Below are 14,830 nucleotides of genomic sequence, written 5' to 3'. Positions count from 1 at the left end.
GAATAAAACTCATCAGGGAGGCTGCTATGAGACCAATAATGATAAGGTTGCTTGGGATTCTGGTAAGTAATGGCTGATTAGTACAGTGATTCTAATCTAAACTTTTAGATAGGGACCCAAAAGTGGGTCAAAGATCCATTGCGGTCGCAGACAGGTGTTAAAAAAAATTACAGGGGTTCCCTAGGTTACGATTGGAACAACATTTTGTGTGGTTGCTTATTGTCTAAAAATACACTGAAACAAGGCACAAGGTGGTATGCACAGTTAACTACGTATACATGCTCTTCATTCAAATGCTAACTTTAATAAGGATTTTACACACTAACACACATTAGAAATTGCATACAAATTTAGTCTAGAATTCACAGCAGGAGAAGTGAAACATTAATTGTAGAGTTCGGACTTGCCTTTGATGTGGAATGACTTATTTTGACACAATTGTGTCGGATACAGTACATGATTACTTGGCTTGTAGACAACTTCCAGTTGTATTTAAATGGTCTCTAATGTGAAAATACCAATTATATTTTTACAGCATTATAATGCCGACTGTTAAAACTGCTGCACTTGATTTTTTTTTTAATTCCTAAAAAGAAGACTATTAATGTTGCAATTCCCCAAAAAGAAGAGGTCATTGCCCACTGCCCAGATTTTTGTGCATATAGTTGTCATGTTAAAGTTATCAATTCTCAATAAGTGACCTGAAATACATTTCAAGCAGTAAATGTGTGGTTATGTGTTATACATGTAAGGCTACTTTTTTTTAACAATACCTGTAGTTTTCTACAACTAATCGATTAGCAAATTAATCAACAAATGCTTTGATAACCGATTAATCGTTTAGCACCTTCTTCACCTTAAACTTGTCTAAATTCTTGAAATTATACATAAATATATATACAGTATTAGTTATAAATATTAGCAGATACCTTCATTATATTTTTGTTAAGTCAAAGTAGGACATGACCAAAAATCTGCTTTTACTTGACTACAACAATTCACAAATTTGCCAATTTTTGGACATGTTACTGTCTAAACTAGCTTCTTAGCCAGGCTGCAACAACTAATCGATTGAATCAATTAATAAATTAGTTGCCAACGAATTTGATAATCGAGAAAGCTGAAGGAAACAGTCATCCATTTTGTCTTCATTGCTGCTTGCAACATGCAGAAAACCACTTCAAGGTAAATTGTGAAGGTAATTGAAAGAAGTGACATTTATCCAATCAATTAATCATTTAATTAATTGTCCGATTAATCGATCATGAAATTAAGCGTTAGTTTCAGCCCTAGTTTACTCTTCTTAGCTTCTATAAATTGGAATCAATTTGGCGTCTTTAGGAAAATGCGGGTCACAGCAATTGAAAACTTCCGTTTGTTTTTGCCTCTTTCTTAAATTATTTTTTGGATGGTTACCGGTATTATGTAACCTGGCATTTAAACATTTTGCATCTTGAAATATTCAAAATGTTCTGAACCACACCACTTTTTCAGAAACTATTTACCTCATAAAAATATTTTTGGGACATTTTAAATCTTCCAACATGGGAAAATGAGGTGTAACGATACATCAGTTGGAATCAATATATCAATTGGTAAAGGGATAGCAAATCAAAATTGAAATCACAAAGAATCGATCAACATCGTCTTCTTTTAGATAGGCCGTTTAGTTCAAAAGAGGTTACAAGAGGTGGGAATCGATGGGTCACCTACGATTATGAATTGATTATTGATGCCCCCCAACTATTAGCTGCTTTTAATGTTCTGTACATTAGTTACAAAATTGTGCAAAAATCCTCTCAGGCTTAAATAAACTACTATTTCAGTATCAAGTTAACAGTTCAAATCAGTGAATAAAATACTCAAGTCCCCATTCTGCATCAGCAGCTTTAAACGACATTCAATTCATTTAATGTTGTGAATCAACCGTTAAAGTTGTTAAAATTGCTCTACTTTCGACATGTGAAAGTTTTAAAACAGTTTCATCATTTAAAGATATCTTCAAGTAAAGATATTGCCGATTTAGGAGTATTTGAGATAAAAAGTGAATTAGGTTCGCTACAACAGCTTTCCAGAGAAGTCGACTACTTTAAGATGGCTGCTCTTTACTAACGCCGGTGAGTCTGTCATTTTACATCTAGTATTTTATACATGTGCTAACGCCGCCGAGTCTTTCATTTCGCATCTAGTTCTATATACATGTGATATCTACGGTAGCATTATGTTTGTAGCGGCTATCAGGAATTATTAATTTATTTTATTTTATTTTTTATCTAGCGGCACGAGTTGAGCATGATGTTTACTCTTCCTCATTGCGTTCCAAAGACAGCGCTGACAGTGTTTTCTTTCCGCTTTACTTGGCATATTTCAATAATCGAAATTTGGATGTTTGTGAATTGTTCTCTAATCTTCCACGGGCGAAACGCGAATAATCTAAGAAATTCCGCACACTTCTAATGCTTACCATTCAAATGTCTGCAATTAGAGTTGGTAATCTTTGGCATGAAGCAGATTCGATACGTACCATATCTTGAGACATTGGTTGCGATCCGATACAAAAGCAATATCTAGAACGCCATAACTTTCATTACAATTTGGTTCAGTTGGTAAGCGACGCGATTCGATACGATATAAGGAATCAAAGTGATAAGATTTATATATTTTTAATATAGGTATTAATCATAAACCCTTTTCAGACATACGCTGAACTATTTAAACCCTTGTGTTTGCAAGCAGTTCCCCGGGTCAACTGACAAAAACATTAAACGGGTCGCGTCCGGGACTTGACCGGTTAATGTGTGAAAATAGCCGGTTAAGGCAGATGACGTAAATATCATGGCAGGCTGATCATCATTTCCTGTTTCTTTACAGTAAGAGGAAAAGTGGTAAACAAACATCACAATTATCAGCATGGCAAACTGGAAAGATACCAAAATTTAACTGAAACATAATGAAATGAAATTGCTACTGGATCTTAGAGCCGAGAAAGAGACAGTCAATCGGCCATCTTTGGAAATATGTTGTTTATTTTGTTGCCGTTGCAGACCAAAAATGACGTAACGTCCGGGTTATAAAGTCCCATTCTCGCTCTCAAAGAGCACTGAGCCAATAGCCGGTGCACAGCTCAAAAACTGATGCATCTCTGAATCACTGGTAGGTTTTGCATCAGTTGAAGATCTTGCCATCTTTGCGGTCATATCTCGTCATCTCGAAAGGACATCTGTCCGAATTCTTCTGAAATGTTTCAGCATCAAAGCCCCCCCCCCCTAAAATTGTGTTTTTTACCAATTGTGTTAAACGCGTACAATCATAGGTCCAAGGATCATTCAATCATAGGACCTTGAATTGACTAGAATTGGGGCAGCAGTTGTAATATAGACAAAATTGTATAGTTAATATTGTATCGTAATGAAATAGGTGATTTACACATAGTTTCTTCTTATACAGTGGTACCTCTACTTACGGCATTAATTCAATTCAATTCAATTTATTCACACACACATTCATATTTACAAAGTGTACATCGTATCATAGTGCTGAGCCAAGATTATGTGTGCGTCAGGTCTCCTTAAGCAGCTACTAAAAGCTGTTTCGGGAAGTAATCTAGTAACCCGAAAGTTTCATAAATAGAGATGAGTTTCCAAGCACTACTGACAGTAAGCCTGTCGCGATATCAAATTTTAGTAGGCAATATTTGCCTCATAAATTATTGCCGATGTGTGATATTATTACCAGTTTTTTTTTGTTTGTTTTTTAAATACCAATTTAACCACGAATAACAATACATCCTAAAAAATCACTTATTCAAATGCAATAAATTGTTATTCTAAAATCAAACATAAACTATTAAAAATTATGAATATGAAAAAAAACACACAATCCTTAATGAGTCCTTTTAAAGCTAGTTAATTGCAGAATATGAAATAGGTGAGAAACCCAATGTCATTTTTGTTGTCTGCCAATCAGAGCCCATTAAAAGTGTTAATTTGATCCAAAATCACTATCATCTTGTCCTGCAAAGTGTGCATATTAACAAATTTGAAGCCAAATTATTAGCATTTGTTACATCATACTATCATTGCCAATCAGATTTTTCATAATGGGAGTCATTTTAAATCTATTAGTGTAGAATCTGAAGTATGTGAGATTGCCTCCAGAAATCTGAACAGGACGTGCTTTTATTTTTAATTGTTCACCGGAAGTATGTTTGCTAAGCCACTAACCGTACGCTTTACACTCAGTAAAAAAACAAAAACAAAGTGCAATTTGCTGTTCATCATGCATGTGGTGTCAGTAATTTTTTTTTTCTCTTGTTCGATTTGTTTGCAAATGCTGTAATCCAGCGATTTTTCATGTTTGAAGTGTCACCTTATAACCGCAATTTTGCGTTGTGGAGAAGACTGCCAATGTTTTAATGCTAAATTGTTTAGTACATTAATTTTTATCCATTAGCTTCAATGTGGCATGCTAACGTTTTACAATGTTTAATATTGATGTGTTTCTTTATTTTGTATGTCTGAACTTAAATTCTACAACTTGTTGATGGCCAATAAAAATCTGTGAAAGCTACTGGAGTTTCATATACAATCAACACACGAGGTGTGTCAAGTGCACGCAGCACACGCACAAATGTATGCACGCGGCAATAAATCGCAGCCGAGAAAATTACCGTTGTGATTTTTATTTACCGTGCGATAATTTGACTTATTGCTTATCGCGACAGGCTTATCTGACACGCCACATTAAATTTTATAACTGGGGTAAAACCGTAATAAAACAATAGCCAAACACATTTGAATCATTCCATATACCTAACCTAAATGTTAATAACTGTAATGCAGTAGATAATAGAACAAAATGCAAAGAAAAAAAAACCTTTCGAGTGAGGCAATGTCCTCTTTCACGAGATCGATGGTGCCTCTGGCCTGTGTCACTCTTCGTGAGAAAAAAACACGAGGAGCCTTGTCCTTATTTGGCCTAGACGTCGATCCGCTATATCAACAATACCAACGTCGAGCCTGTGCATGTCTTCATACTCAAAATTAATGTCATCCAACAATAGGCCAATAGTAGAGCAGAATCCCATTACGGAGGCATAATGGCAAATATGACCAATAGGGCAGCAGGATGTTATGGTATGATATTTAAAAGCAGAAAACAGGAAGCACATACTTATCTTTTACAGTATTATGTAGTAATTTTGCCTCTTTTACCTGAAATTTCTTTCTTAACAAGAGGCAATATTTTCGCATTTAAACGTGTTGTAACCTGAAAATTACGTTTGCATAGACGTTCATAAGTAGAGGGACTACTGTATATGTATCTTAGGGTGTAAAATCTTCCTCACTCACTGTACCAACTAGAACATTGGTTGCGATCCAGGACCCACCATTGGTCCAGCACCACGGATGGAGGAAAAAGGGCAAAACTATCCCACTCTCTCTGACAGCTTGTAGAAAGTCGTTCTAGAAGAATAGAAGCTGACATAGGGGAATGTTATCCATTGTTTGAGTTTCAATGGCCTGGTGTCTCATCATTTGCTCATGTACCAGTCTAAATGTTAAACACTACTGATGGAAATGTAATGGATCATTCTAAAAGAGAGACCCCAGGTGCACAGACATGCATTATGGATCAATCTGTCAGTGAATCTGACAGGCCCATGTGTCTCCTCATCCAAAAGTGAGTGACAGGGTGGAAGCTATGGGGGGTGTCGGTCAGGGCTTTGATATCAACCACCAGCTACATGCATAGTTCTCCATAACCTGTCACCTCTTACGTTCACACTGACTGATCATGTTTGTAACATCCATGTTGCAAAAATTCATTGAGAGGACTCATTCTCTAGTGGAGATGTCAGTAGTGTATTATATCTAAGGGCACCCACCATGCTTTGATCTCCCGTCTTGGTAAAGGTTTCCTCATCAGCAACGTCACGCTTCACCCAGCTGTAGGACACCATGTAGCTGGTGATGGGCGGATGGTACACAGTCAAGGGGCGTTCCCAGCTCACCATCAGGGCTGTCTGATTCAGCGGTTGGATCTTCATGCTTACTGGGGCACTGCTGCACACTGTTTGAAAAAAGAAAGTTTTTAAAATCTAAATTCAGAATGAAGATAAAAGGATTGCCTAGAATTATTGCACCGGTGTCCTAATAACTACTCAGTCTGTATTTTATTTGCATCGACAATACAAGAGTTCCATTGTTGCCATGAACAATCTCTTCCAGGAAACAAGTAGGGGAGGGTAGATGAGCATGCAGAACAACCTCAGGGTGGCAGTATAGGCTGCACCAAGGATACAAAGAGAGCTTGCTGCCACTTGGACAACCTGGACATTCTCCTCAAGTACAATGGGGCAACAGCAATCAGGAAACAATGTCAACTAATCTTGTGCACACTGGGTTTCTGACTAATTTAAAATGTCATAATCATTTACACAGTGAGGGATCAGTGCAAATTATGGAGCCATGACAAAAGACATAAGGCTCAGCCTCAGTCAGGGGGTGACTTATGAGAAGAAGGAAAAAAAAAAACACAGGGGAATATTCTGAAGGTGTTGATGAAGTGCGACACTGTGTGAATTGTATTTTGAACCTGTCGGATGTTGAGTGTCAGAAGCTCAATTTTTAATGAAAGAAGGTGACATCATGCTTTGAAGTCCTGACATTCATTGTTTTTTTCAAGGTAACCATTTTGATTCTAAATCATCCTCAATTTAGAATTATCTATAGTCGTCACATTATCAGGCGCTAAATATACAGGCGCTTTTACAAAGCGCACAACTAAAGTGCCCTTTCATGAAGGCCAATTTTAACATCAATCTTGGCTTCAAAAGTTGAAGTGATTCAGCCAAGATGTAGCCCCGCCTCTCAACATTTGCTTCCAAACATTATTGTTCACAGATAACCCCCCCCCCCCACACACACACACACACACACACGCACAACCTTGACAGCTGTCACTGCTGACGATAAAACATCCACATTGTTGACTCTCAATAAGCATTGAAGCCAAAGGAAAAAAGGTAAGAAAGCGAACCAGAAAATGAGACTAACGGAGCTGCTCGAAAGACCGCGATGGGGGTTGTGGGTGAGGTGCTGGGTTTTTGTAGGAAATGAGAAGACGCTGTGGCACATTCATTCTGCACACTGACCTAACGCCACAAAAGCAATTTCACAACTTAATTTGTATGCCTCTATTTTAGCTGTGCCACATATTAACGATGATGGCTGATCGGCCTCGTTAGAGAGCTCCAACTTCATCATGAGCATTCCCAATCAATTTTCTCCAACAACACTGCTTTACAGTCTTTCTCATTAATCTCCATCGGTCCCTTACTCAAGGCGGCTTCTTATTTTCCGTTACATATAACAAATGGTTTAAAACTGCCAGATGTACATTCATCGAAAAAAAAAAAAAGGGAGGTGCTGGTAAGGAAAATCCATATTGTGTGATAAACAGAGGTGCCTCAGGGAATGCATGCTCACATAACAACAAAAAGCCTTGCCCTGAAGGCTTTCAAGTATGGCCAATCAGAAGAAAGAGGGCTTCAGGGATAGAAGCCTAATAGAGAGAGAAGCCAAAAGGGTGAACTGAGCGGCAAATAGTACACCTGAAATAATTTGTAAAATGACAGTGTAGTCTTTGACTGAAAATCTAGATCAGAATATAACTATATACTGTTGTACTGCCCCTTTTCAGAATATAATATTCAGTGAAAACTTACAACAGAAATATGGACAAAATGATACCCATATATAAGAAAAACAAAGAAAACCCTTCAGTGCTATGCTTGATATTTTTAACATTCGTAATGGATGTACAGTATGAGCGCTTGCTACGAGACAAAGGCATTTTCTCACACACAAAGCTCAAAATTGAATACGTAAATCAACGTATCATATTTTCTGCACTATAAGGCATATATCGGAGTACAAGAAGCAAATTCAATGAATGGCCTCTTTTAAAGAGCAGCTGAAGAGCTTTTCGGATTTCGGTGTAATTTTACAAATATAAACTTTGGACCAGTTCGTCAAAACAACCATGTCATTTTTAACGCGTAACTGCGAGGATAATTTGCACTCCATTAATAGTCCCTTCCCAAACCTGGAAGTGTGACGTAAATTCTCCAACGCAACAGAAAACAACGAGCATAGCAGCAACAATGATATCAGTGATATTTCCACCAAAAGTAACCATTCAGGATCGCTCTTGTGTGACGCTAATGATAGCAACGGCTCCAGGAAAGATGATCTACAATCAATCCCAGTGTTTCCCCTAGGATTTTTTGAAGCTGCGGTGGGCTGCATCGGAGTCGAACTGCCTCACCATGTCGTGCCACTGCAAAATTTCGTCATATCATGACATTTTTTTTCACATTTTGCTTCCCGAAAACAACCATAGCAAAGATCTATTTGAAATATTTCATGAGCCAGGCTAATGTTGTAGCTCTCAGCTCCGGTATATGTACGTAAAATGCGTAGCTGATTACAGTTACATTACCCTACATGATAATACAACTGTTTTTTCTCGTAGCAATAGTATGACTTACATTTCGTAGTCCTTCTTTTTCCTTTTATTTGACCTTAATATGTACTACATTAACACAACAATAATAGTACCTCTGTTAATGGACCAATGGCGTAGATTTGCATAGGGACGTTAGGGACATAACACTAGAAACTTTTCAGGATGCTCAAATTGTCCCCACCAAATTTTAAGCAACCTTTTTGCATTATATAATGAGTTCAGTTATAGAGGTCATTTAGATTGTCTTCACATATTTAGTAAGGAAAGAACTGACCCTACCATTATTAAGTGAATTACTTTCATAATGTTCAGACTTACACTGACACCATTTCCCCCCCCTCAAACGCACGTTTGATTGGCAGATGACTAAATTCCCTTGTTGTCAATCTACTAGGAATAGGTGAAATTATCTGCCAGCGCTTTAAGTAAATTTTACTCAGATTTCTTGAAATAAGATTATTTTCAGACAGACATTTTTAACACACTTATTTTAAGCAAAAAACAAACTTTTTTCGTCAGGAATGTTCTTAATTCAACAAGTGATATTGTTCAAAACATTATTTGAAAGCATTTTTCCCCTTGATTTTGGTGAAAAATAACCAACCTTTAGATGTATAGGCTTAATGAGAACAAATGGTAATATTTACCGAAAGTAAATTGAATAATCCGACCCATTAATCTGTTAACTAGTCTTTAACACTCAAAACAAGATGGAGAAAATTATTTGAATAGATTCCAGAAAAAATCACCGTATTAAAATGTTCTATATTTGCAGTGTGAAAGTTGGTACGTCAATACAGATTTATTTTAGCCTATCAATTAATTAGGTTCAAATTGGTGGTGAGAAATGTAGCCCTGACCCCCGTTCACCCAATCTGTTGGGTCTTATTACGGTAATGTCTGTCCCCAGGAAAAAGTGTACATGCAGGTTATGCTGTTATATCGTCCCTACCAATATTGAGACCAAACATACGCCCTTGTAATTGATCCATTTCAAGGAGTAGGGGGAGATTCTACTTGCCGTGTAAAGAGATTTACTAGTTTCGATGAGAAGGTGAATATTTTTTTGTTGTTGTTGTTCGTGAACTCCATTTCCACACAAACGCACATTGAGGTACCAATTACCTCAGCAAGGAGAAGTATGAGAGTAATTTTTCGAGTGTCCCAGAGCTCGCGAAACTTGGATAAAAAGAGCGCATTTATCAAGGTTTCGTCAGCCGTGATTGCGTATATCTGTCCGCCGAAACAGCCTGGTAGCAGATATAATAAGTACGCCTGCCCCTCTGCTATTGAACGCGTTGTTGATATTAGCGCGGCGGCGCTCTCCCCGCCTCTCGGCGCAATTTCATTCAAACTTGCTGTTCCGTCCAAGACAGCCGTCCACTGCTTACTTTCGCCAAAAAGTCAGGTCCAAAATACTGTAATGCCTCATATGGGGGAAGAAGGAGAGGAGTCTGTATTGGCTTACCCACTTTATTGTGGCAACAATAATAAAGGAAAAAAATAAAATAATAGCGGGCTTCCGTGACATGCGCCCACTAAAAGGGCCTCGCAGAGTTATGGACATTACAATAAACAGTTAATAGGTTGCCGCTGAACCCTTCACACCAGGCTGCCGCTTGTTTGAAACGGCCTAAATTTAAAATATATATATATATATTTTTTTAAATTATTTTTTTTTCTCAAAACATCTCTTTTGCACGGCGTGTCGGCTGTTGGTGTGGCGGTGCGCCACAATAATTAATGTTTAGGGGAAACCCTGAATCCCTATATGTTGTCTATGTCTATGATGTCTAGCATCTAGCTTCCTGATTTCTCTCTGAACCTTTCTTTCCCCAGTCATTGTGTGATATAATTATCAATAATTGCAAAAAAATATGAGTAGTTATATAGATCTAGGAATAAATGTATCAAATTGACATGAATAGACAACCTGTCAGCTGTCTTATGACAGACAAGCAACAAATAAACAAACAAATAAAAAAGGTCACGATCAAGTAATAAACATATCAAATTGTCAGTAAGGGTCTGCTTACGTTGTACCCTCCTAGACTAGTTAGTTAGGGCTCCCTGATTGCAGGCTGGAGGCCAAACGGGGGAACAATGACAGCTGCGACCCATCATAATCAGTCACCTTCATAAGCCTGCTCGTCATTGGTGCTTGTAGCCAGACCAACACTTTCGGCATACCCAGTCACATCCAGCACTCAGATATTTCTCATATTGTATCACACGTGGCTAATTTGAATTCTTGTTCCATCCCAGAATTCCCCGTGCCTGATCCCGAGGTGTACCATCGCCTCATTGACCACCAGTCAAGTTTTGACAACTATGACCCGGCGTGCACGTGCGCTGCTCCGAGCCTCGTGCGAAATTAAATAAACGTTGCATACCAGCACAGTTATTCTCTTTGTCCACTTCCCAGTGACCTTAACATTGTCGCTGAAATGTTCTAAACAAAGACACGATTGAGGACCCGGGGAAGAGTTCTTCCACTTGACTCTCACAAAAGATGTCCAAATCCGTGCAGAAGAAGGGTTTTTCTGGGCCACTCATAGAGTCTTGTGCCTTCGTGTGAGCAATTTATCGCTACACATCGAGATGGCATAACAAATTTAAAAAACCCAGAAAATGTTTGCAATATATGCCGGGGATAACATGGTGCTATACTTTCTTAATGGAGTGCTGGCCAGGTCTTGGGGAAATAACGTCATCAGGTAGCAGCTGACCCTCGTTGCTAAGGTGTTGCTATGGCAGTAACTCAAAAACTATGCGGTCGATTAAAAAAAATGTTTGGTCATGTGAGTTTTGAGACAGCGAATGATGCGTTCAGGCCAATTTAACCGAGTAAAACGCTTATCCGAAAAGCTCTTCAGCTGTTCTTTTAACTGTTTCATATGCATTAAAAGGTGCAGTAGTAGTAGACGTAGTTGTGGTTGCATTATTCATCCTCTAAAGGAAGTTTCGCTAAACGTCATGCCATGATAAACCAATAACGATGCATATCACACCGGATTATGAGGCGTACTGTTGGCTTTTGTGAAAATTGAAGTTAGTTAGGTGTGCCTTTCCGTACAGAAAATACAGTAGTCATATCTTGCACTATCAATAGTTTTAACTTAAACAAATACAGTGGTATAAAATCCAGATCAATTTTTTTCCTCATAGTACTTTATATTGGTTTAGCTGTTGAGATTTTTGGAAATTCCTAATTCCATAATTGTAATCCACAAAGTGTGCACTAAAAAAGTGTACCAAGTCCTACTAAGTAAAAAGGCGTACTAAAAAATACATATGGAATGTTTATTATACAGTTAACATACATTTTAATTAAATTGTATCGCCTATTATTCTCTAAGCATTGGTCCAGCCTGGTCTACAAAAGGGTGAACATTTTCCCCTTGACAATTAGTAATAGTAATATTCAATTCTGCCCAGAGTTGGGATTGCCTCCAGCTCATGACCCTATACAAAAAAGATTGATGGAATTATTTTATGTATTCTTTTAATCCATGATTCATCTAGTAATCCCCATGCATAGTTGAGTAGAGTGTTCTAGATTCTACTGAAAGTCACTAGGATCTGTTGGTGAAAAGGAATGACCATCTTTGTTGTCAACCACCCACAATGAAAACAGGGGTATATTTTCAGTAATATCGCAAAAAATTTGGTCTTAACTGGTGTTTGCTATAATTGCAACCATAGCTAATGTGGCCAATCTTTTATTTAACGCAGCATGTCCAAAGTCCGGCCCGGGGGCCAAATGCGGCCCGTGGTCAAATTTAATCCGGCCCCCAGCCTCTGTCCTAAAATCAATAACGTCTGGCCCGCACACAGACTTAATAATTTGGTCAGCAGTACTGCTACCAGCATATGAAGTAGCTTACACACTAAATGCTGCTCCTCATTTACCCACTAAAAGGCAGCAGCAATCTAAGCAACATTAACCTGTGTGACCCTTTACTCCCAATTTTCTAAAATGGCGACAATCAACAACAAAAAAAGAAAGTTGACTGGGACAGCCGACACTTCAAGGATAGGTGGAAAGTAGACTATTTCTTCACTAAAATACGCAACAACTGTGTCCGCCTAATTTGCAAAGAGACAGTCACTGTTTTTAAAGAGTTCAATGTGAGGCAATATTACCAAGCAAGACACGCTGACATGTACGACAAGATTACAGGGAAGAGACGTCACGAGGGATTGAAGCAACTTGAAGCTAGTTTAATTTCACAGTTGTATTTCGCAAGAGCCCGAGAGTCAAAAGAGAACGCCACAAAGGCTAGTTGCGAGATTCTTGAAATTATTAATTTAAAAAAATAATAATAAAGCAAATGTGATGCACAGAATGGCTTGCTAAAATTTGTTTAAATATATTGTTCTACGTAAAGGACTTCAGCCAAGGTCGGCCCCTCCACATTTTTTAACCACACCAAATCTGGCCCCCTTTGCAAAAAGTTTGGACTAGTGCTGCAACGATTAATCGATTAACTTGAGTATTCGATTTGAAAAAAATATTCAAATTCAATTTTGTTGCTTCGAGTATTCCTTTAATTAAAGTGGCGTTGTAATGGTTTATTTTGAAAGTGTTTACATTTAATTGTATTGATTCGGGTGGATACACTGCCCTCTGGTCTGCCTCATTTGACATGGCTGAATCCAACTGCTCCCTGTTAAGATCAACATAAGCTAAGTTTTTGTTTGGGCTGATATTTTTTTTAATGCATTCGTGATTTAGTTTTTTGCAGGAATATGAGTCTGAAACATGTGTTAAGGGCATTGTAAAAAAAAAAAAAAAAGTTAGCATTTTATAGCATTTAGGCTAGCGGACGTTTGCTATGTAAGTTACCCAATTGTTCTTTTGTTGTACATCGATCCTCATTTATTTATTTTTTATACCGTTTGAGGCTCATCCCAGGTATTTTAATTTTTCATGTTCCTTATCCGATTACTCGATTATTCGAACTAACTAGTTCATCGATTAATCGACTACTAAAATAATCGATAGCTGCAGCTTTAGTTTGGACACCCCTGATTTAAAGGATACATAAAGGACGTCTGGAAACAAGCAACCCCTTCTGCAACACTAACAAACCTCAAATTGACAGCAGTCATTGTGACACATTAGTGCAGGGTACACACACGTGTAATTAATGACATTAAATATGGCCTTGTTGTTCCACTTAGGTGGGCCAGGGCTGTAATTGTGCATGGGGGCGCGTTTGAAATGGCAGTGACACATTGAATAGATGATAAACCTTCTGAATTTCATCAATTATGCCTGTTTACCCTGCTTTTATATTGCATGTCAAAACTGGTGTTAAAAACGGCTTTGGATAGCCTTTAAATATATATAATTTATGAATAACATTATCATCTGCTATTTTTGCGTCATTCTTTTAGAGATGTTTTTTATTTGCCTATTTTTGTATGACACGCATTGAAATATATACATGTTCCACGGTCAGCGGTGAAGTATTAATGATGTAAAATTGTACATTTTAAGATTATATAACATTTTATTGGAGCTGTCAATTACCAGATTATTATTTTTTTCAACTACATCATGACTCGGTGTTTGTGCCAATAGGACTTTGCGGAATTTCAAGCACTCATGTATCATGTTTTCATTGTTTGTGTTTTCAGTCTACAGTAGTTATCAAGGATGTCCCGATCGCATATTTTTGCACTCGAGTTCGAGTCACCAGATTTTGAGAATCTGTCGATACAGAGTCCCGATCCGATTTCGAAAAAAAAAAAAGTTTTTGGAACAAAAGTTTTAACATGTTACTGTCCCACTGTGCTGCCTTCATAATGTGAATTATACTTAAACAAGAATAACGTAGAAAAGTTCTTGTCTTTAATAATGCTTCATTGAGTGAGTCCACTCACATCCGCTCACACTGCTGAGAACAGTCTCTCACTGACACAATGAGTTGCCACAGCACACTGCCGCTAGTGTGTAACAAGCTAAACGATGACTGACAGATTTGCGCCTCTGATGGTAGAACTACAAAGCATCTCTGGCAAGATCAAAGCTACAACCCTGTCAATCGTCTGAAAACTTTAACTAGCTCCAGTGCACTGCTGACCAAGAAAAGCAGCAGAAGGGAGAGTGAGAGGCTGTACGAGCATGAAGCAGTAAAACAAATATTATTTTCTTAATTAAAAACCTCATCGGACCGGTACATCCCTAGTAGTTATTTTGATATATTTGCAAAGAGTTACCAATGTACTAACCTTTGTGAATGCAGGGAGAACACAAAAATATATTATAACACACATGTTGAAGTTGCTG

General features: G+C 37.8%; 1 protein-coding gene across 2 annotated transcripts in view; it reads right to left on the bottom strand.

The window, feature by feature from the left end:
- ca16b (carbonic anhydrase XVI b) overlaps positions 1 to 14,830 on the bottom strand; it is a 312,279-nt gene that overhangs the window by 57,023 nt on the left and 240,426 nt on the right. For both annotated transcript variants that reach the window (XM_057845617.1, XM_057845618.1), the window contains one exon: positions 5,888 to 6,072. In XM_057845617.1, the coding sequence (XP_057701600.1) occupies positions 5,888 to 6,072 (185 nt within the window). The remainder of the gene's footprint in view (positions 1 to 5,887; positions 6,073 to 14,830) is intronic.

This window comes from Corythoichthys intestinalis, chromosome 9, assembly GCF_030265065.1.
Source record: "Corythoichthys intestinalis isolate RoL2023-P3 chromosome 9, ASM3026506v1, whole genome shotgun sequence".
In the NCBI taxonomy this organism is placed as follows: Eukaryota; Metazoa; Chordata; class Actinopteri; order Syngnathiformes; family Syngnathidae; genus Corythoichthys; species Corythoichthys intestinalis.
The sequence above is the reverse complement of the archived record's forward strand: the minus strand, read 5'-3'. Positions and strand labels throughout refer to the sequence as shown.